The 23570-nt window shown below is 48.3% G+C and overlaps 1 protein-coding gene across 3 annotated transcripts in view; it reads right to left on the bottom strand.

Moving 5' to 3' along the window:
• Positions 1–23570, bottom strand: part of TFRC (transferrin receptor) — an 858836-nt gene that overhangs the window by 328968 nt on the left and 506298 nt on the right. For all 3 annotated transcript variants that reach the window (XM_069617499.1, XM_069617501.1, XM_069617500.1), the window contains exon 12: positions 4517–4602. In XM_069617499.1, coding sequence (XP_069473600.1) covers positions 4517–4602 — 86 coding nt within the window. The remainder of the gene's footprint in view (positions 1–4516; positions 4603–23570) is intronic.

Raw genomic sequence — 23570 nt, 5'->3', positions numbered from 1 at the left:
CAGCAAACTCAGGGAAGCGTTCATGAGGAAAATGCAGGTGCCGAGCCTCGAGACCCCCTACCCAGGGGATGACAATATGGGCAACAGAGCAGAGGATTCCCAAGAAATCCCCAGCCTCCTCACAGGTGGAGGCAGACAATGAAGGGGGCGAGGAGAGCCAGCCTCCTCCGAAGAAAAGACTCAGAAAACTGAAAAACCTAGAAGAGGAGGAAACCTCTGATATGTTCCAACCAGAAAAAATAAGAAACCCCAGATCTTCCGAATGGGTGCCCTCACCGAGAGTAGCTAAATACATGACGCAGAGGCTGCGTAAGGCTTTAGAGAAGGAAGTCAGGCAGAGGATGAGAGCGGAGTGTCCGAAACCAGACTTACCAGGCAAGGTGGCAGAAGCCCCGGAACTCGACCCGAAGATGCTCTTTCGTCTCCAAGTCGAACAGAGACCCCAGGAAGGGCATAGACCGTTCCTGAAGAGCTGCCAGGAAAATGTCCTGGACATAGCTGGTCCATTAGCGAAAATTATGGACATGGCAGAACGGGCTAAGGACACTGGTGAGGAAGTGGACCCAGGAGTCCTAGCCAACTGGGCGCAATCTCATCGGAAAGTAGAAGAGGCCTCCTGCTAAAAATTGACAACAAATTAGGAGATCTGTCGTCGTATGAAGCAGGCGAGGCGGCACAAGGACTCTTGTTCGGCGACACATTTGGCAAAGAAATGGGGAGGTTCGTGGGAACCTATAACTCATTAGAAAAGGCCCAAGCGTCAATGAAAAAAATCTTCCCTGGGAGAGTTTTTGGCGGGACCGGTCGGTTCAGAAGCCGAGCGACCGGTCGCCATCAGGCGTTCAGAAGGCCTCAAGGAAATAGAAACACTTACTGGGAGAACAGACAACCAGACACATTCTTCCTGTCGAGAGGTCGTTTCCCGAGAGGGAGGAGAGGCAGAGGACAGGGAAGAGGACACAACTTCCCCACAGGTGAGAGTTTCTGCATACCCTCCGGTTGGGGGGTGGGGGGGGACAGCGTTATTCTGGGAGAACTGGCGCACGCTTTCTAGCGACGCTTGGGTTCTGCAGACAGTGAAAGGCATGCACATATACTTCATAGAGACTCCCATCCAAGGTCAAATTCCCCGTCCTCTAGCCACGACCCAAATAGAGAAGAGAATTGCATACAGAATAGAGAAGCAGGCGATAGAGCAATGCGAATCGCTCCCAAAATTCGTGAGCACTATGTTTCTAGTCCACCGGAAGGACAAAGTAAGGCCGATAATAAACCTAAAAAACATGGAAGTCTACAACCATTTCAAGATGGAAGGGAACCATCAGCTCAGGGATACACTCAGGCAAGACGATTGGCTAGTGAGGATAGACTTAGAAGATGCATACCTGACGATACCAGTTCACAAAGAGTTTCACCCATTCCTGGCATTCGACTGGGACGGGCAATTATGGCAATTTGCCACAATGCCTTTCGGACTGGCTTCAGCGCCATGGGCATTCACAAAGATCATGAAACCGGTAGCAGCAGCGATCAGGGAGAAAGGGATACGGATGATTATATATCTAGACGATATCCTACTGATGTCCAGCTGCAAGGAAACACTCCTTTATCAAGCCGACTGGGTGGTGAAGCTCCTGACATCTCTGGGATTCCTGGTGAGTCGGAAATGAAACCAACAAGATTAGAATTCCTAGGGTTCATCCTAGATACCAGGACAGCAACACTAGAGCTCCCAAGCAGAAAGATAAAAGACATAAAAAGAGAATTGAGAGCATGCCTCAGCAAAACAGTAATTTCCCTCCGCACTATTGCACAAGTGGTAGGCTTGTTAGCCTCGATACAAGCGATTTTCCAAGGTCTGCTTCATTATCGAGCTCTGCAAAGGCTAAAGATAAAACACCGACAATAGGGCCTGCATTATCACCACTTAGTTCAGATCGATCAGGAATCCAGGACAGAACTACAGTGGTGGTTAGTGAACATGGAAGCATGGAACGGAAGAGCCATCTTCGGCGACCGTCCAGATCTGATAATAGAGTCAGATGCCAGTCGAGCAATCTGGGGAGCCCGATGCGGGAATCTCCAGACAGGTGGGAGGTGGAGCGCGGAAGAACTCCGGCTGCTCATCAACTGTCTGGAATTGCTAGCCGGATCGTTTGCGATCAGGGCTTTTACAAAAGAAAAAGTGAATTCCTGTATTCTGCTGAAGATGGAAAACATTTCAGCAGTCAAGTGCATAAATCATTTAGGAGGGACGAGATCCAGATTGCTGGCGGAGATAGCCAAGTATTTTTGGCACACCTGCCTGGAATCAGGGATTTCAGTGGTAGCCGAGTATCTTCCAGGTTCACTGAATGTGGTAGCGGACTGGAACTACAGATACCTCTCGGACTCCAGCGATTGGATGCTGGATCGGGAGATATTCCAACAGCTGGAAGAACTGTGGGGACAGATTCACACAGATCTGTTTGTGTCCAGACTGAACGCAGAGAAAGAAAGATTTTTCAGCTGGAGGTTAGACCCAGCAGCAGCAGGGGCGGATGCTTTCCTACAGGATTGGAGAGAGCAGACACTACGCTTTCCCGCCATTTATAATGATGAGCAGGGTATTAGCGAAAGTGCGCAGAGAAGCAGCGAGCCTCATAGTAGTGGCTCCGATTTGGAAATCACAAGTATGGTTTCCGACGCTCATGGAATTGTTAGACTATCCGAGACTATTACCTCAAGGTGTGAGCCTGCACATGGACCCAGCTGGGTCATTTCACCCTCCGAGAGTGAAGGGTATACTGCCGCTGATGGCGTGCAAGATAGCAGGAGACGCTGGAATCTCCCTGGAATTTCGGCGCAAGCTGCAAGCCTCATCGCCGAGTCCTGGGCACCATCAACCAGAAGGAGCTATGACGCAGCTTGGAATAGGTGGTCGACATGGTGCAGAAGGAGAAAGATTCATCCCGTTTCTGCCCCTCTAGTTGAAATACTACATTTCCTAGCGGAACTGCTACAAGATGGTTAAGCTTACAGGACTATAGGAGTCTATAGGTCCGCAATATCAGCAGGGCACCTGCCGATAGAAGGAATACCAGTAGGAGAAAATATAGCGGTGATCAGACTTTTGAAAGGGATTAGATTTAGGAAACCGCCACAACCAAGATACGAGACCCTATGGGACATGACCATAGTGCTGAGATTTCTCGCAGATTGGCCAAACAGATATCTGTGTTTGGGACAGTTGTCCGGAAAGCTAACTATGCTCCTGTGCATGCTATCATGCAGGAGTGTAGCAGATGTAAAAGCTCTGGAGATCAATAGGAAGACTTTTGGTCCGGAAGGAGTGACTTTCAACATAGTTAGGACAAAAACAGACTCTTCCTCAATCACTTATCCATACATGCAAGATCACCCTAAATGGTGTGTAGCGACATGTATTAAAGAATACGAGTCTAGAACAGCAGAAGTGAGGCCGGCAGGAACAACCCAGCTATTAATAGCGCGTAGAAAACCACATAAGGGGGTAGCTACAGCCACAATAGCGAGATGGATCAGAGACATCATGAACCTTGCAGGCATGGATTTGTCTAGATTTGGGGCGCACTCAGAGGGGCGATGGCCTCAAAAGCATTAGGGCAAGGCGCAGCGTTGCAAGACATCATGAAAGCAGCAGATTGGGCTAGCGATACAATGTTTAGGACGTTCTATTTTAGGCCGATTAATACAATAGCTGATCCAGTAGTAAGAAGCTTTGAACAAGCTTAATGCTCGCCTCCGTCTTGACATAGAATGAAGATTCCCCCTGCTAATAGCGCAGGGAGCTCTTGATGCTATTAAAGACAAGGAGGCGAGCATTAAATTCCCGTCCCAAATACACAAGCGGATGCATTGATGAAATAAAGGACTTAATGCAGTGTTTATGATTAATATGATTATTCCTTCCAGAATAGGGTGTTTATTCCCCGCCCTAACATGTACCTTTGGTTTCCTCCTGGCATTAGGAGATGAGCAAAAGAACAGCTGAAAAGCCTAAAAAGATTGCATTGCCTGGAGCGAGCTCGCAAGTTCAAGTGTGAGAGGCCAATCCAGGATTGAGCAGGAAGTTCAGAACAAGATGACCAGTTGGTTTCACAGTTTGGGAAAGGATTGCAGTTCGAGCAGTCAAGAAGAGGAAGGACTAAGGAACAGGAAGGACTAGGTCACATGGCCAGAGACTATGGGACTACAGGATTGATGGGACACGAAGTTTTTCGTTTAAAAAAAAAAGTTACATTTGAAAATAAAAGGTTTACAAAGTTTATATTTCTTGAAACTGCTGGAGAGTGGAAAATAAAGAAGAATAAGCTTAATGCTAGCCTCCTTGTCTTTGATAGAATCAAGAGCTCCCTGCGCTATTAGCAGGGGGAATCTTCATTGTGTCAGATTTACCCTCAACCCTCTTTCCCTATGAACATTCGTAGTGAAGTGAGAGTCCACATCCTAATCCTGTTATGGTAATGTTGGGTTATACCAGTCAGTGCCAACATACCTCCAACCATTCTGTGGCTCCAACTGCTCCAAATTCCCCAGCACTCCATGTGGCGAACACCAAGCTACGTCTGGGCTTGTAGCCCCCTGAACAACAGAAAAGCTACATTAATGTCAAGAAAATCGATGCAGCTACAGCAGAAAAGCAAAGTTAAGTGATTTCATGTTGTGAGCGGTCAAAGATTGGACCATTAGAAGACACCCATCACAAAACCAACATTGCCCCCCTCAGGGTGGTATTTAAGCAGCCCAACCCTTGTTCTGAAAAATTCTAGCACCACTACTGGTGTAGGGTTCTGGGAAGCAAACCTTGATGGACCTTCAAAAATTAACACAAACGCTAACCAAATTTATTGATGGGTAACGGAGCAACTAGAACAAAGGAGAGAATGCGCTTGTTGTGAAATGCACTTGCTATACGGGGGTGAGGAGGGGATTACATGTGCATAGGTGCTTTGACAGTTGGAGCAAGGTAGATGGCAGTTCTGGTATCCACCTCCGGTTCAGTATTCCTCCAGACTGGACATCAGGCTTTGTGAAATTGGACCTCTGATTCGGTACCTATGACAAAGACAGTCCACAGGCATGCAGCAAAGAAGCAGTTCTGGCATCGGTCTGCAGACAATGGTGAGGTACAAAGACCCTCCCCCACCACCTTCCCAACCAGAAACTCTCCTGTCAAGTGTGAAGGGCATCAGAGTATGGTCCCTCCAAGAGGTCACCTGGCAAATTGTACAGCACTGGGGTTCCCAACACAGAATTAGTCCCCACGTTGGATGGTGCAGGCCAGCAACGGAAATCCTGATTTGGGCAGCCAGTTATAATGTCAAAAATAAAGTGTCGAAAAAAATATCGAAAAAAAGTCAAAAAAATAATTAGCATGTGTTTTTTTTTATTTGTATGTTATTTTTGGGTTTAGCTAGTAAAGAAACTGGGGGTTTGGGGGGAACCCCCCCCATTAAATGTTTTTTTAAAAGAAAAAACATTTGCATTTTTAAGATTATTTTTTTAAATTCGGCATTCACTATAAACCCCCGATTTGATCTTGGAGGAGTTTTAGTGAAGTGCAGCTCAAAGAAAGTTGCAAGGAATACCATTAAGTGCCCTCCCCCATCAAAAGAGCCTAGCATAACCATCCAGGAGCTTTCTTTAGTTTCAGTGGGAGAAATTAGTTAGACATCCATCAGTGGCCTCTAGTTCTTTACAGATTTAGCAAGAACTGAACATCTAGAGTATGTGGCAAAGAGTATTCACCCCTTCACCCAGGGAGGAGCCACCCCTTTTGAGGCTAGGGAGGTGAGCACACTCCGCAAGACCCTGGGCAAGTTGGACCTCACTGGTGGGGACTCCCCTCCAGGGGACAAGGACTCATTCCAACAGGGAACTCCCTATACCAACACTATCTGTCCATATGGGATTGCCTTCAGTAACAAGTAATGTGCCTTCTTTTTTCTTAATGCTGGATCAAATATGATGCAGGAGGAAAAGGGAACGCCCCTTTGAGCGTGAACTTGTATGTAACCAGGACCATCAATCAGAAATGAGCTGAGGCATATGCAAGGGAAGCAATCCGATATAGCTACGCCTTGGAGGGGCGGAGTTGAGTGGCGCCATAGGGCTTGCAGCAATCAGAGAAGGCAAGCACGTCCATCCACTTAGCCACTCCCACTAGCATACTCGGAAGTGGTCTTCAGACCGAACTGTAGTAACTTTTGAATCCTGTTGCATTTTAGGTACTACAAATGTATTGAAACAAGCCGTATTTTAGATACAACAAAATGCTCTGAACCCTCCACACTAGGTACAGTGATTGTTTAAACTTTATTTGCATTAAGTGCAGTGAAAGTTTGAATCTAGTTGCACAATAAGGGTATTTGGTCTCAAATCCAACTGTTATTTGATTATTACTAATACCCTTGAATCACAGTGACATTTGTGCAACTACAGCACCACATCCACCCATCTCTGAAGTCATGCATTTACCACGGTCCACACATTGCACCTGTTTTTCTTCATGCCCCATTCTCCAGGCCCAAGTAGACCGACAGGCCCTCCAACCCCCCCCCCCCCCCCCACTCCCCTCCCTAGGCGTGTCCTTGTCCTTTTTCAGAACACAGGAGGCATCTTTCCACCCTGCCTAGTAGCTCCAAGGTCTGAGGTGCTCTATGGTGTTGCAGAAACCAGACCTTTGACACTCTACCCTCCCTGTATCTTCCCCAACCCCCCCTCCCAACATGCACACATCACCTCCCCCCAACCTTACCAACACAATCCCACTCTCCTGCCTATGCCCTCCTCCCCCCACCCTCACTCACAGTTCCTATCCCTAAGCACAACTCGGGCCACCTTAGCAAACACTACCTTCTACTGCCCCACCTACACACCATTGGCACCCGCACATCTTCCTAAATAGAGGCCACATCCACAGCAGAACATCTCATCAATCCTCACCCCTTCTCCCACCTAGTTCCCACACCGCTCCCCTCCCGTATACCATCTTGACCTCCCCGCCTAATCCCCAACCAAATCCCCTAACTTTTCCACCCCTGCAAACTCCCAAACATGCCCCCTCAACCCATCCTACCCCCTGATCGAACCTCAACTCTCCCCCTTCCCACCTTTCCTCTCCTACACTCCCTCCACAAGCTACCTTACCCCCCCCACACACCCTTCAGATAGACCTCTGCACCACCACCCTCTCGAGCAACCTTTTTGACCGATGGCTCTAATGCCCCCCTCCTCTCACCCATACCATATCTGCATCTCACAGATCAGGCCCTACATCCGATGCCCCTCCACTCACCCCCCACACTCCCTAAAAGTGATTCACTCCCTCAAGCACTGGCTGGATCACATGGCAGACCAACCTAATGCCTCAGAACACAGCCACTTCTGCCAGGCAGACGATTTCAAATCAGGAAAGCCAACCAATCCTTCTATGGAAACCTAATAACCAACTCCCATAACCCTAGCAGGCAGAATTCAAGACTCCATACTGCTCCAACTCCCCTCCCCCCCCCGCTCACAAACATGCTGAGATGCCCTGTGAGAACACATTTACAACATTGCTAGCGAAAAACACCACACCATCAGCACCAAATTAGCAACATTCCCAGCTACCCCGCCACTAGTTTCCTTATCCAGACTCATCCCACACTCAACCCGGACCTCCCCTTCTCCACTGCCATTTCCCAACTTAAATTCCTGCAACTACTATACCATAGCAGCCCCTCTGGATCCTCTGCCCCCGCCCCCCCCCCTTCACTCCTAAAGAACATCCTATCCTCAACCTGTGCAGGCAGCATCGCAAGATCCATAATTAACCATTCACTGACACCAGGGATTTTCCCTGCAGTTTTCGAAACCTCTCAGGTCAAGCTGCCATTTAAAAAGCCCACCATCGACCTCCTTCCACCCAACTACTGCCCCAATCTTAAACACCCGCTTCATTACCAAACTTAGACCCCAAAGCATACATCCAGCTCTGCCTCTTCACAGAATCCAATTGCCTACTTGCCCCCTGTCCGGATTGAGACTCCAAGTAACAATATATCTCTTCTACATCTGGGATGACATGAAAAGAAGGGCAGACTCAGAAGGCTGTGCTGCACTTATCCTCCTTGACCTTTTCACCGCCTTTAACACCATCGACCACAACATGCTCATGGACAGACTCAACTATAGGCATCAGGAATTCCACTCTAAAATGGATCTCCTCTCTCCTTGCCAACCACCAACAAATCAAGCTCCTCCCTTCTCCCTCCCGGCAATTCTCCAAAGGGCTCCCACATGGGTACTCTCGATCCCCCCCCACCCCAACACCCAACATCTGTCCAAACCCCATACCCGCACTCATCTGCTCACATGACCTAACCTGTCGAATTACACAGACAGATCATTTTAAAGATTGCCAAAACCCCAGCCTCCTTCCATCCTGACCTCGCCTCCGGTCCCTCTGAAATCGGCCATTGGATGACAGCTAACTACCTCCTCAATCCTGGTAAAAACCGAAATCCTGATCTGCGGTAAAGCTTCAGTCCCCCCCCCCCACCGCCACCCCTCCTCCTCACCTATAGAATCCAGTTCCGTGAAGAACCTGGGATGCACCTTGGACTCTGATCCAACATTTACCACATCAAAGCTGTATCCAGATCATAATTTTCACCTTGGCATCCTCAGATTGTTATCCATTATCTTTCCTACCCTAACAGAGTCTCAGCAATCTAGGCTATCATTCTCCCCCGCCTAGACTACACCAATTCCTTACATCTGGGCGCTCCTGCCCTTTAGATTATAAAGTACCAATGGATCCAAAACTCTGCAGCTAGGTTCTTCCTTGCCTTATCGCCCAGAGAACATCAGTCCTGCCCATCAGTCCTGCCCTTAGGGTGCTCCACTGGCTTCCCATCAGCAGACAGGAAACTGGCTTATGCGGACGACATTGGGGGGGGGTGGAAAGAATTACATCAGAGCATCTGTGGAACAGAATGATATCAGGACATGAAATACACCTCACCTCAAAAGTGATAGAAATACTGAGGGGCCTTAGTTCTCTAAATCCGACCACTGGAAACGGGGCAATGATATGGAAGAGAAGAGGAAGAAAAAGCACAAATTGCAACTCGAACAAAGCAAAGCTCTAAGAACCGTAAAAGACATTGACCATGAACTTGATTTTAACTTGTGATTCAGAAAAGTGCAGATTTTTATGTATTTAAGAAAGATTTTTTTTTTAAAGGTTTAAATTCTTATTGAACCAAATCCAAATAAAGAAAAAAAAAGGAAACTTTCAAAGCCATGTGCATTACCCGTCGTGCCCTCCACAAGAGGCACTGAATTCCTACAACCCAAGCTCACGTGCTATCAACCCATCAGAAAGTTTTAAATTCCTTACCTGCAACTATTGTTCACCAGCATGGGGCAGGCATGGATTCACATGCACATGAATATTCCCAGTCAGGCCGGGAATATTCGGTAAAAGACAAGCAGTTTCACAATCATTTTAAAACTATATTGCTCCTCTAAACCAATCACTGTCCTCTGTGTCATACTACCCCCTTCCAATGACAGTCCTTTTCGTAAGCCACGTCTCTTGCAGCCATCTTCAGATTTGGTAGCACATAAGGGGACAGTATGACCAAGGAAAGCCACAGAGGGGCTGGAGGGACGGTTCACATCTTGCCAGACCCATGCTGGAGAAGACAATGCATTACTTGCCGTAAAAGCATTTCTGATGGTTGCATCTGCTTATATTCACATGCTGTGCATAGTCAGACATCCAGTGGTCACTGCAGAGTATTGCATTTTGGTTTTCGTAGTCGAAAAGGGGACATCGACAAGGCGTGTCTGTAACACTATCCCTATAGTGACGTGCAGTGTATCCACAATCCCTCACATGTTGAGGTCCCTCTGTATTTCTTCTGCCCTGAGGGAGCCTTATAGACGCAAGTGAGTACAGAAAAGATAGATAAAAGGATGTCTATGTTCCTTTCATTCGAGCAGGGAGGAAGGGTGGGCGCATGTGAATCTAAGCAGATACAACCATCAGAAATGCTTTTACAGTAAGTAATGCAGGTCTTCTGATGTTTGTTAATCTGCTTAGAATCACATGCTGTGCATAGAATAGCGAGCAGTACCCAGAGTTGGAGGTGGGTTGTGAGAAGGAACAGTAGAGAAAATATGTCTTAGTACTGCTTGTACCACCTGGGAATCAGATCTAGAATGGGCATGTAGAAAATAGGGTTTTGTAACGGTGTGTACAGAACTCCAGGTTGCCGCTTTGCAAATGGACTCTAGGGGAACATTTGCAATGAATGCTATGGATGCCCCGGTGCCTCAAGTAGAACGTGCTCTAGGCTTGAAGGGCAGTTCTCTCTTAGCAAGAGAGAAACAGAGTGATGCACTGGACAATCCATCTAGATATAGGGGGTTTGAAGACTGCATCTCCTTCTCTTCCTGCCGCCACTGAGACAAAACTGATTAGTCTTTCTTAGTGGTCGAGTTCTTTCCATATAAAACATGACCGCCCTGCGCACATCAAGTGTGTGCAGGCTCTTCTCTCTCAAGTTTGATGGGTTTTGAAAGAACATCGGTAGTTTTATAGACTGGTTGACATGAAACTTTGAAATGAATTTCAGTGCAAACCTAGGGCGTGTGCATAGAACCACCTTATCTTTGTGAACTGTTACAAAGGGATCTAAAATAGAGAGCGCTTGCAGTTTACGGACTCTCCTAATGGAGGTGATTGCTATCAAGAAAGCAGTCTCAAGAGAGGTCCTTAAGGCTCGCTTTATGCATGGGATCGAAGTGGGAGCCCATTAGCTTGGTTAACACGAAGCTCAGATCCCATCCGGGAGCTGGGTTAGATATAGGGGGTGAATTCTTTTCACTCCCTCCATGAAAGCTTTAATAACTGGAACCTTCCACCATGACACCTTATGTTGTGAAGTAGTGTAGGCGGAGAGTGCAGCTAGGTTAACTTTAGAGTTAAAGACTAACCCTGAGTCCAGCAAGTGAGTCAGGTATAAAACAATGTGTGGGAGAGCAGTCAACGGGGTTGATGCTCTTTGAGTTACACCAGATGACGAACCGTTTCCACTTACTAGAGTAGCAGTAACAAGTGTTTGTTTCCTTGCCTTCCTGAGAATGTCCATGCATCTGAGGGAGCTCCAAATGTCCACATTCTATGACCTCAGGAGCCAAGCTGCCAAGTTCAGGATCTGCGGGCATGGGTACAGCATTCGGCCCCTGTCCTGCGACATGTTGTTCAGGCAGGGTAGTTTCACTGGAGGAGATAGTGACATCTCCATCAGATGAGCAAACCAGGGTTGGCGGGCCCACATCGGGGCCACCACTATCATGGTAACTGGTTCTTGTTGAGAAGGGGAGTCGGGGTGAGGGGGGGGGGCGGCAGAAGCGTAGACAAATTTCCCTGACCATGTTATCCAGAGTCAGCTTCCCTTGGAGCGGTTGTGGGGTACCTGGAGGCGTAATCTTGGCATTGGGTGTTCTCCCTGCGAAAACGTTGGAGACGATGTGTGTGTAAATGCCATTCGTACTGTACGGGTAGAGGGAAGTCTCTGCTGAGTCCGTCTGCCAGAAGATGGAGAAGATGGAGTTGCCCCGGTACATGTGATAATAGGAACATGTGTTTGAGAGCCCAATTCCAGATGTTCTGGGACAGCTTGGACAGTCCTGGAGTGTGAGTGCCCCCTTGCTTGTTCAGGTAGTACATGGCCGTGGTGCTGTCCGTGAGATCAGCACTGTTTTTCCTTGTGGTTGTGTCTGGAAGGCCTTCAGTGCTTTGAAGACCGCCAACAATTCCAGCAGGTTTATGTGTGTGGACGCCACACTTTGAGTCCAAACTGTGTGCAGTCTGATGGGATAAGTGACCGCCCCCCCCATCCTGTGTTGGATGCGTCTGGTTAGAGTGGCGTCCACTGTGGGGGTGATGAAAGATTTCCCCAACACAAGGTTTTCCTTCGATGACCACCGCAGCGAGAGAACCAAGGCTTGCGAGACAACCACTAGATTGTCTCATTGTCCGCTGGCCTGACACCACTGGCTGTTGAGCCACTCTTGCATTGGGCGCATGTGCAGGTACGCGCGAGGGACCAAATACATACATGACGCCATCATTCCTAGCAATTGCATGGCTTTGCGTACAATCACCGCTCGACCGGCTACATATTGAGGGATCTGAAACAGCATGTTTTGGACCCTCTCGTTGGAGGGGACGAGACTGTCCTTTGTTCGAATTAGAACCCCTAGGAATTGCTCGACTTGGGTCTAGACTGGACTTCTCGTTGGAGAAGCCCAGGTGGAACAAGAGGTCTATAGTCTTTTGGGTATTTGAGAAGCAGGTTTTGTAAGAATCCCCTGTTATGAGCCAGTCGTCGAGGTAAGGTTAAACCGGACTGGACAACCTGCGCAGGTGTGCGGCTGCCACTGCCAGTACCTTCGTGAATACCCTTGGCGCTGAGGCTATGCCAAACGGTAGTACTTTGAACCGATCGTGTTAGCCTTCCATCATGAACCTGAGGTATTTCCTGTGCACTGGCAACACTGAAATATGAAAGTATGCATCTTTCACGTCTAGTGTTGCCATGTAATCCTCCTGTGTGAGCAGGGGTATTACTTCCTGCAGAGTCACCATACGAAACTTTTGAGGTTTTACACATTTGTTCGCTGGGCACATGGCTAGATCCTTTTTGAGTACAAGGAAGTACACTGAATAAATAACCCCCTTTACCTGTGACAGAGGCACAACCACTATGGCTCCTTTTTGCAGCAGCGATTCCACTTCCTGAAGGATGAGAAGGTGTTCTGGTGTGAGACTTCCCTTTGGAGGTCTGAATGTCGGGGACCGGCTGAACTCGATACAGTAACCGTGGGCTATTGTTGACAGTACCCAACTGTCTGTGGTAATTCCCTCCCATGCTTGCAGAAAAGATGTTAACCGGCCCCAACCGGAGATGCATGGGAGGGGACCCGAATCTTCGGGTCATTTGGTAGTGGTGGCCAGGGTGCCTCCAGGAGTAGGGCCCCGACCTCTTCCCTTGCCACAACGTTGTCCTCTTTGAGCATACCGAGTGTTATAACCACTGGTTCCCTGAGGGGAGGACCAGTTGCTGGCTGATGTGTATTGCTATGGAGTTTGTCGTTGGCCACGAAAAAAGCACCCATTGACATAACCGCGCTTATTAGGGGGTCTCGTGATTTGGTCCAGGGTCTTTAATGTTTCATGCTCCTTCTTAGCTGTTTCCAGTGCGTCATCAACAGCCTTACCAAACAAGTTGGAATCCTCAAGGGGTTTGTTGATGAGGGACGCCTGCGTTTCTGGCTTAAAACCAGAGATTGAGCCATGCATGTCTTAAGGAGTACACCCTGGACTAAGGAGCGGCCAGCCGTTTCCGCAGCATCTAAAGTATTCTTGATGCTTTGGTTCACTTGAGTGGCTTCTGTGACGGTGGCCAATAAGCGGGTACGAAAGGGCTCAGGGACTTCTTGTACACCTTTGCGCAACAGGCCCCATTGGGCATCAGCGTAACTAACCAACAAAGTGGTATTGTTGGCAATACGCATGGCAAATGCTGCAGAGGATGTAATCCTAGAGCATAGAGCTTTTTCCCCTCTTTATCGGGAGGTGCCTCGCTGGTGGACAGCGGAACCCCCGCCCTTTTTTCGTGGTGGTCACTACCAGAGAATCTGGTATGGAATGACCCCGAATATATAAGGGATCTGAGGGTAAGGGGCTAAAAGCATCTAGATCCGTGGGTTCACACCTCTAAGGCCGGTGTAGATACAGAGGGCACAAGGTGCCTCTTGATGGAGGCGAGGAGAGGTATGGCTTGGCTAGCAGGTGGCTTCTCTTTGATTATTCTTTCAACAAAATAGACTTCTGGGGTAGTCTCCTCCGTATCAATTTGAAAGTGTGCTGCCACCTTGCATGGCATTAAAAGGATATCTGACAGGCGTAGTCTGTGGAGAGGCCAGATCCAAAGCATCAGGGTCCGTTGACGCCTCTGGGGACTGCCAGGGCTGTGGCTCTCATGTGTCAGGGTCTTCTTCAAAGTCCCCTATAGGGTCTTGTAAATCCTCTTCCTGAAAGTGGGGGATCCTCTTCAGTGAGGTCATGTGTCTAGTACTTCCACATGTTGGTCAAAAAGTCTTGGGAATTTGGTCTAGGGTCTTCAGGGAGTATCTCCCTTGGCCTTTTAGGTGTAGTGTGTTCAGAAGTGGACACAAACCTATCCAGTCTGTTCATACAGGATTCAAATCTCTCCCTAGTCCAGTGGGATGACCCAGAACAGTCTAGTGGCGGAAAGGCCTGCTCCTCCGCCTCTAGGCGTCGAGATCTCTCCCATAAAGTGGAGGAGATACCACAGTCGCCCTCTGAGAATCCTTCCCGTGGGCCCGATGGTGGGGAAGTACCTCTGGGTCTCTCTCCTTCGACGTAGGGGGAGGTTCCAGCGTACCTTTGCTAGGTTTCGGTGTGTCCCCCCGACCTTTTGAGCGGGCATCGGTGACTCCTTCACCAGCTGTTTGAGAGTCCTAGGAGACTATCCTTGCTATGCTTTCCACAACCATCCTCTCCGTCGGGGGCTGGTCGTGAGTAGTTTTCGGTGGAGCCGGAACCTTGCCGTCGATGGACGCCTTCTTCCGAGGTGTCTCGAAGGATGAGGTTTTAGTGGTAGCGCCCTTAGTACTAGACGGCCAAATCACTAGGCGCGGCTGCGGGGAGGGCTGCTGACCCTTCCGGTCGGTGGAGGCAGCCGGCTGTGTCGTCATCTCCGTTGACGCTGAGGCCTTCTTCGATTTACTGGATGCATGGCCGTGGGTTGTGTGCTTAGTGACTTGTTTGTGTCCGCCAGCGTCAGCCCCAACAGCAGGGTCAGAGCCGTGCCTGTCGGGGCCGGGGAGAGACACCAGAGAGCGCTCCGATGGGAGGTTGGAGGGCGGGGGGTCAACAACCTCCATTATGGGGTTGGAGTTATCACTAGCTCCCTCATCACACTTGGCGGCAGCGGGTGATTAATCAGCCTTCGACATCCCGTAGGCTGCCCACCTTTTGACCCTGCGTTCCTTCAGAGTTTTTGGCCAAAGGAGCTTACAGGCTGCGCACCCGGCCCCGTTGTGGTCGAGGGGTAAGCAGCGGTTGCACCGCTTGTGCTCGTTTCCACAGAAATTTGCCTTTACGAAGTGGGCAAAATCTAGAAGGAGTCCTCTCCATAGCTGAGGACGTAACAAGTGATAACGACCCGGAAGGAAAGGGGGGAGAAAAGGAAAGGCATTCTAGAAGAAACAACCCCTCTCTCCCTGTGTAGGCAGGCGAGGCCGGGCCACGTGTTCGACAGCGCAGATGGGATCACAGTCTGTCGAAAACCACAGCCGAAGATCTGGTCTCGGCAGGGATGTGAATGGCCGTCTAAAGAGGGCTGGAGGTGATCTGAGTTAACAATAAATAACACAGGGTTGAGTCAATGGCAATGTCTATTACGAGCTCTGCTTAAGGCGACCAGTATTCTGGGCAGAAAAAAACAATCTGAGGTACCTCGACGCGTGAGGGATTTTGGGTACACTACACATCACTATAGGGATATAGTGAGACACGCCTATGTCAACGCCCCCTTTTCGACTTTTGAAAAACAAGATGCAATACTCCGCAGTGACCACTGGATGTAGGACTATGAACAGCATGTGATTCTAAGCAGATTAACAAACATCAGAATTAATGATACATATATTTATATGCTTTCGATGCAGAAATTCCACCCTATCCAGATCTGCCTATAGCAATGCTGCTAAAGATAAGATCTCAGAATATTGTGAGAACATTGCTACGATTTAGGCAGACCTTGGCATGTGCTCCATGTATACTAGTCAGTCAAATTATTGTTGATCACTGATAGTATACCAATATCACTCCTCTGAGGAATTATACACAACTGTAGCAGTTTCCTGTAAATCATTACTCCTTGCAAACGTCTGCACACTAAAAGGTTGATTTACCACCTTGTTAAAATGATTACTTTCCCCATAACGTTCTTCCCTATTCATACTTTTCACAGGTTCCTTAAGTAAATATTTCTCATTTTCAGACCTCTTAAAGCAATCACATTTGACCTTGTTATATGCAGTCCCCAAGTTAACTTTCAGAACACTCCTGTGAGGCAACACAAGTTTATTGAGCAATTGCACATATTTTCCTCAGGCTGGGTCTCCTCCTCATTCAACCTCTGTATATTCAAGCCTGTCCGTGAACAGGCATGCTTAGCAACCACACTATCAACTCTTTTCAAATGGATGCTCTAAATAAAATCGAACTCCACCAGTCCATTCATGCTGATCTTTTTGCGGCGGTTCAGTCCGATCTGTATTACTAGAGCCTTCCCAAATAGTCTGTAGCTAGGGTAACAGACCTCAGTAGTAGTGTCAAAGGAACGATATTGGGACACCTATTCACATGTGATGTGTGCCTAAATGCCAGAGTTAAAGGTACATCAGTCTGAGGGCGAAGTAGAAGTGTGATTAATTGCACTAGTTCCAAACATCCCTGCCTTGTCTACATGTGCACAACCCTCAACATACTCAAATAGAACACCTGGTTTCGTGCTATCCAGTACCAAGACATTAATCGGAGCAACAGTATCTCCCGTCAGCCCTGGCGCAATAGAACTCATAGCCTCTCTCCTCCCATTCAATGTGGTTCCACCACAGAGAACATCTTTAATAGTAAGATTCCTAATGAATGTTTGGGAGGACAAATTCTTTTTTATGCCCAATTTTTAATTTTTGTTGCATTTCATATTGCTTGCCCAAAACCACTACACCCTCACCATTATCCACTGTGTTAGACTTAACCAACTTCTTATGTTTCATAGCTTCTGTTAAAGTCTTCTTTGGTGGTGACAATTCCCCCAGTACCTACAAGCATAACTGAATTCTCCAGATTGTGCAACACATGTAAAAGACGTTCTATACTATTATTCTTTTGGCCCTGTGGAAATGAGCAGCAATTCTTGTTCAATGTTACCCGTCAGGATATTGCCGTCTGAGGAACTATCAATACAGATTACAGACTCATTAGTCACAACGCTTGCATCTGTAAATGAAATGGACTTAGTATGGGTTGTAGCCGGGCCTATAAACTAAACCTTTGTCTATTTTAGTATGGCTTGAACTCTGCATCATAGAAGAACACGTTACTTCTTACATTGGAATGTTCTTTCGATGGGATGTTCCTCCGACGTATTCCTCATCTTTGATAATTCGTCTCCAGCTTGCTGGCCTCGGAATTTTTTTTTCAGTAGAGGGCGCTGCGCGTTGACGTCCCTCGAGCCGATGTCCCTCGACGGCCTCGTATCGGCGAAGATTTCACCACGCGTATAGACTCGCGCAGCGTCCGTTGCTCAGTTCCGTTTTGACGTTAACAGTTTTACATGAATTGGTTATTGACCATGAAGGAGCTTAAGCTGCAACCACAAGGGAAGTATTACTGCGGGGATGGATGGGAGGGGCGATAAGGAATATGTCGGAGGAACACCCCATCGAAAGAACTTTACAAGGTAAGAAGTAACTTGTTCTTCGAAGGGATTGTGTCCTCCGACGTATTCCTTATCTTTGATAGACTCCCATAGCAGTGGCATGTAATCGGAGGTGGGAGTACGAATGCCATGCATCCCTTAGGGATGAACCGAATGAATACGGCTTTGCCAAATCTGGTCTCTTGGCTACTGGAGGAATCCAGGTTGTAAAATTTTGTGAATGTATGTGCGGACGACCATGTGGCAGCCCACATATGTCTCTGACCGGTACCCCTCTTTGGAGGGCCGAAGAGGCTGCGATACCCCTGGTTGAATGAGCCCTAAGATTTTGGGATGGCTCTTTCCCTGCCAGTTTGTAACATTCCAGAATGGCCAAGATAATCCACCTGGAAATGGTTTGTTTTGTTATGGGTAATCCCAACTTGTGACCAGAGTATCCTACAAACAGTTGGTCTGCTTGCCTGATCCTAGCCATTCTGCTGATGTAAAAGCTTAGAGCTCGGCTTGGGTCCAGCCTATGTAGTCTTTCTTCCTCTTTCCCCGGATGGGAAGGAGGGTAGAACGAAGGTAAGGTAATTTTCTGAATAATATGAAATTCAGAAACCACCTTTGGGAGGAAATTAGTCTTCAGCTGTAGGACAACTTTGTCCTTGTGGAAAATTGTATGTGGGGGTTTACAGGAGAGAGCTTGTAGCTAGCTCACCCTCCTAGCAGATGTTAGTGCTACCAATAGGACAGTTTTAAGCGTGAGAAATCTCAGCAAACAAGAGTGAAGTGGTTCGAATGGAGTGCCCATTAGGAAGTTTAAGACTAAATTTAAGTCCCATAATGGAACTTGGATTGGTTTTGGAGGATAAACATTAGTCAATCCCTTGAGAAATTGTATCACTAGAGGTAGTTTGAAATACGATGGTTCGTCCGCAGTGCGCTTGAAGATTGAAAGCGCTGCGAGATAGCCTTTTACAGTGCCAACTTGACGGCCTGAGTTTGCCAAGTAGAGTAGAAACGATAACACCGATGAAAAAGGGTCGATATTCCCTTCTCTACACCAGCTGCAAAATTTGTTCCAACGGCAGCGGTATAAAGACTTTGTTGCTGGCCTTCAGGCCGAAAGCAACACCTCCATGACATCATCAGGGAGGTCCCAATCCTTGTACCTCACCCTTTCAGAAGCAAAGCGTGAAGGTTGAGGGTTCTGCTGTCTGGATGGAGAACCTGAACTCCCTTCTGCGAGAGAAGATTCTCTTTGAGTGGAAGACGGATTGGAGGGCAGATGGACATATCTGCCCTCCAATCCAGTGGTACCCGGATCTAGAAGGTCCCGGTACCACATTCTCCTGGCCCAGTCGGGGGCAATTAGGATCATGGTTTCCCAGAATCCTCAACCTCCTGATCATTTGAGGAATAACAGGGACAGGTGGAAACGCGTGGGAGTGGAAACTCCCAGTCCACTACGAACGCATCTCCTAGAGCTCCTCTCGGGGGAAATTCCCTTGAACAGAACAGATCGCACTTCCTGTTGGTGCTTGTGGCGAACAGATCCACTTGAGGGGTTCCCCAAAGGGCGAAGATCTCTTGAAGTACTTCCTGAGCTATCTCCCATTCGTGGGAGACTGCTCTGCCTGCTCAGAGCGTCCGTTGTCAAGTTCTTCTCTACGGCTAGGTGGACTGCCGATAAAGAGTATCTTCCCGAATTGCCAAAAACCAGAGCTGCATTGCCTCTCTGCACTGTGGCAGTGATCCTACGCCTCCTCTTTTGTTGAGGTAGTGCATGGCCACCGTGTTGTCCGTGATTATCAGGACATTTTTCACCTGTACTGATGGCAGGAAAGCTTTCAGCGCTAGTCTGATCGCTCTCAGCTCCAATAGGTTGATGTGTAGTCTGGACTCCGATGGAGATCAACGACTGCTGATGGTCAAGTCGTTGGCATGGGCTCCCCACCCCGTGAGTGAGGCGTCTGACTACTGTTATCTCCGGCCATGGTTGCCAAAACAGTTCTCCTTTCAAGATGTTCTCTGGATAGGCCCACTATTGATGGTTGCGGGCTACCTTGTCTGGAATCCGGGGGAGATCCGTCATTCTCCCTGAGAATTGCGACCACTGAGTTCTCAGTGCCCACTGAAGAGATCTCATTCTCACGCGAGCCTCTGGCAAAAGGAAGATGCAGGATGCCACGAGGCCTCGCAACCTCAAAAAGTCGAAGGCTGGGAGATGTTGGGCATTTAGAAACTTGTTGACCATCTGCAGAATATCTTGAGCCCTCACCTCTGGTGGCAAGGCTTTTCCCAGGGAAGTGTCCAGGACCGCTCCAATGAACTGGAGTCTCTGTTATTATCCTATGTGACTTCTTTAAATTGAGGGAGAAGCCCAGTTTCTGAAGGAAGTGGCAGACATAATCTAGCTGGATCTGAGCTTGTTCCGAAGATACAGCCCTGATCAGCCAATCGTCCGGGTAGGGGTAGACGTGGATCCCTTCCCTCCTTAGACTCGCAGCCACTACCGACATTAGCTTGGTGAAGACCCTCAGGGCGGAGGTCAGCCCAAATGGCAGAACTCGAAATTGATAATGAGAGTCGCCAATTGCGAACCTCCGGTATTTCCTGTGTTTGAGATGGCTTGGCACATGGAAATAAGCATCCTGAAGGTCCAGGGATACCAGCCAGTCCTGGAGCTGGAGGGCCTGAAGGATCTGAGAGAGAGTTACCATCTTGAACTTGTCCTACCTGAGGAACTTGATCAATTCTCGTAAGTCCAGGATGGGTCTCAGTCCTTCTTTGGTATGAGAAAGTGTGGGGGGAGGGGAGTACCAGCCCTTGTTGCTGTCCGCTACAGGTACTGGTTCTATGGCACCTTTCTCTAGCAGGTCTATAATTTCCTGCAAGAGGAGCGGATCTGGAACTTTTAGAGAGCTGTGCCCTGGTGGATGACTCTGAGGGATGTGTACAAAGGGTAGGCAGTAACCCTGGGCAACTGTCTCTAATGCCCAAGCATCTGACGTTATAGCCTGCCATTCCGTCAGATGGTGAGTCAACCTGCTCCCTACAGGTGTTGTGTGGAAAGACCTCAGAGTTGTTTGGGGCAGCTGATGCAGATGCCGAGGGTAAAGAGGCACCTGCTGCTGCGGCTTTAGTACTTTTGACCCGTCCGCCTTTGGTGGATCTCCTTTGTCCTCTGCCTTTCCCAAATGCGGAATAATAGCGAAAGGACTTTCCTCTTCCAGAGGTTCCTGAGGGGCGAAAAGGAGTTTGGCGGATTGCAGCTCCTAACGATTTTGCCGCTGGTTTAGATGTCTGCAGCTTTTCCAGACTGTCAGCCTTTTTTCCGAATAATGAAGAGCCGTCAAAGGGCATATTCAAAGGTCTGGCCTGTACATCTGGAGCAAAGCCAGACTTTCGCAACCACACATGCCTGTGGATTGTTGTACTTGCCGCCATGGCCCTGCTGATACGGTCAGCGGAATCAATGCCAGTTTGAAGTGATTCGCACATGGCTTCCTTGCCATCTTTAATGTTAAGGAAGGCTTCCTTTTCCTCTCCTTCGGGGTATTCAGTCAGCCGCTGATGAAGCACACTCCCAGTGTGTGACTGAACCTGGCGAGCGTACAGGTGGCGTTGGACTTCAACGCCATACTTCTTTGCCATAGAATCGTACCTCTTGTCATCTCTATCCTGTGGGACAGTAGGGTAAGCGGTCCTGCTGCTTGATGAAGTTGCCGCTTGGACCACCAGGCTCTCTGGAGTCGGGTGTTTTGATAAGTATTCAGGGTCAGCTGCAGCTACCCTATACTTAGCTGACAATCTTTGATTGACAGCAGGGATGACTTCAGGAGTTTCCCCAATTAGATGAAATCTTTCTTTGTAAGGCTGCATGGAAGGGGACCACAGGATCCTCCTGTGGACCTTTGTCTAATATGTCTGTCAGGTCATCCTGTTGAAAAACAGGCGAAGGCACAGACCAACCCATAAATTCGATAATCCTTGCCATCAGGGTTCTTTAGGGTGTTTCGGCATGTCCCCTGGGTCTGGCTTAACAAATTCCACTTCTGGGGAAGTTTCCAGCCCACTTGCCTCATGTAATGACTCCTGTAGATCTTTCAACCTTCTTTCCTCAGAGGTGAAATCCTCTGAAACAGGTAGTGTGGTCCTCTGCAACCTGAAGGTTTCCTGGTCAGAATCTTCCCCCCTCTTCATAAATTGAAGATAATCCAGGGTACTCTGACCTCTGAAATGGTGTAAAACCCATCTCTAAGGCAGAAGGAGCCAAACTCGTAATTATTGGGCGAGAAAATGTCGATGTCGTCGACGCCGATGTGACAGGCTTCGAAGGCACCGAGAACGGCAGAGAAAACTGGAAGAGGCCTCGAAGAACTCGAGAGGATCGGGATCCTACTCGAGGATGTCGACGACAGTCTCGGCGTCGTGCCGGAGGCTCTTGGAATCACCGTTGGCTGTGGAGTAGCCGTGGTCTTCATCGGCGTCGAGTCGATCGACCGATGCGAAGAACCCTTCGACGATGGCGCCGATCCATGCGTCGAAGGAATCTTCGACGACGGCTAAGATGGTGCCTTCTTACCCGATGGCTCGTGGCGCTCTCGGGTGGAATGTTTCGTCGGGTGCAGTGACTCGCGTCGTTTTGATTTTTTGTTTTTTTCACCCGGGGTATCACCCTCAGCTGTCTTCGAGGGGGTCAAGGCTGCTTTCTCGAAGACGCTTAACATTTTCTTTCTGAATTCCTCCTACTCAGCCTGAGAGCTGTGTTTTGTGGGACAGGAGACCCTTTCTGGGGAAACAGAAGACGAGAAAGGGGGATCTTTGACATCTCTCCTTTGAGTGTCTTGATATCGACGAATGGTGGGAGCTACTTCGAGATCTAGAATGGGAATGTTTGACGGCGAGGAGACGAATGCCTCGACTCAGCCGAAGAAACTTTTGAGGAGGTTTTGACTGACTTACCTCTCTCAAGCTTCCCCTTGCGCTCCTTCAAGGCTTTCGCCGTCATGGACATGCAGTCCTCACACTCTGAACAATGGTGCTCGGCCCCCAAGCACCACAAGCAGATCCTGTGTGGATCCGTTATCGAAATTCTTTTAAGCCGGATCGCGGCATCGTTGGTTCCGATGAAGAGGTCATTGAGAACGAGTTGGTATATTCGAGTAGATATAGAAGGTTTATTCTTACTGAAATGAATAACGATGTTCCGAGGCCCCACGAAGCGTGGAAAAATGGAACTGAGCAACGGACGCCACGCGTGGCTATTTATGGGCATGGTGACGTCGGCGCCGATACGGTGGCCGTCGAGGGACATCGACTCGGCGGACGTCGACGTGCAGCGCCCTCTACTGAAAACATTTCCGAGGCCAGCAAGCTGGAGACGAATTATCAAAGATAAGGAATACGTCGGAGGACACAATCCCTTCGAATGTACCTTTACCGCCTCCCAAATATCGTAGAGAGTTACGAAGGAACTCAAACACCGTCAGGGACGTTAACCTAATACGTTAATCGACTTCTCAGAGTGTATGATGTACACCCCAACCCAGCACAAGACTCAAAGCTACTATTGTCTAGAATCTGAGGATCCTTTCTAGAGGTGTCCATCAAATTAAATAATTCAGTAGGGTAGTCCAGACAGGAATGGTCACACGTTTCCTTAACTACATTTACAGAGTCTGAGGGATTTGAGTAAAGAATAGAATCAACATGTTCCATCAAGCTCAGATTAGTCATTTCCTTCACATGTGAATGAACAAATGACGCTAAAGCTTTACTGGGGATTCCGATTTCAAAGCTTGAGCCAACAGCTTTATTTTAAAAAATCAGCTATCCATTTCCTAGCAACTGGAGTCCGGGTTAAAGATGCACCCAATTCACACAGTAATAAATGTTTCATTCAGCGCCAAGATGCTTTTGGGCCATAGTTTGCACTGTACACATTTTAATAATAAATTAAAGCATTATCTTTCGTCCGGGAAATACTTTTTGCTTTTATGAGCCAATGGTCTTGTATTT

This window comes from Ambystoma mexicanum, chromosome 10 (genome assembly GCF_040938575.1).
Source record: "Ambystoma mexicanum isolate Mex_15411 chromosome 10, UKY_AmexF1_1, whole genome shotgun sequence".
Lineage (NCBI taxonomy): Eukaryota > Metazoa > Chordata > Amphibia > Caudata > Ambystomatidae > Ambystoma > Ambystoma mexicanum.
This window is presented reverse-complemented; position numbering and strand designations above follow the sequence as displayed.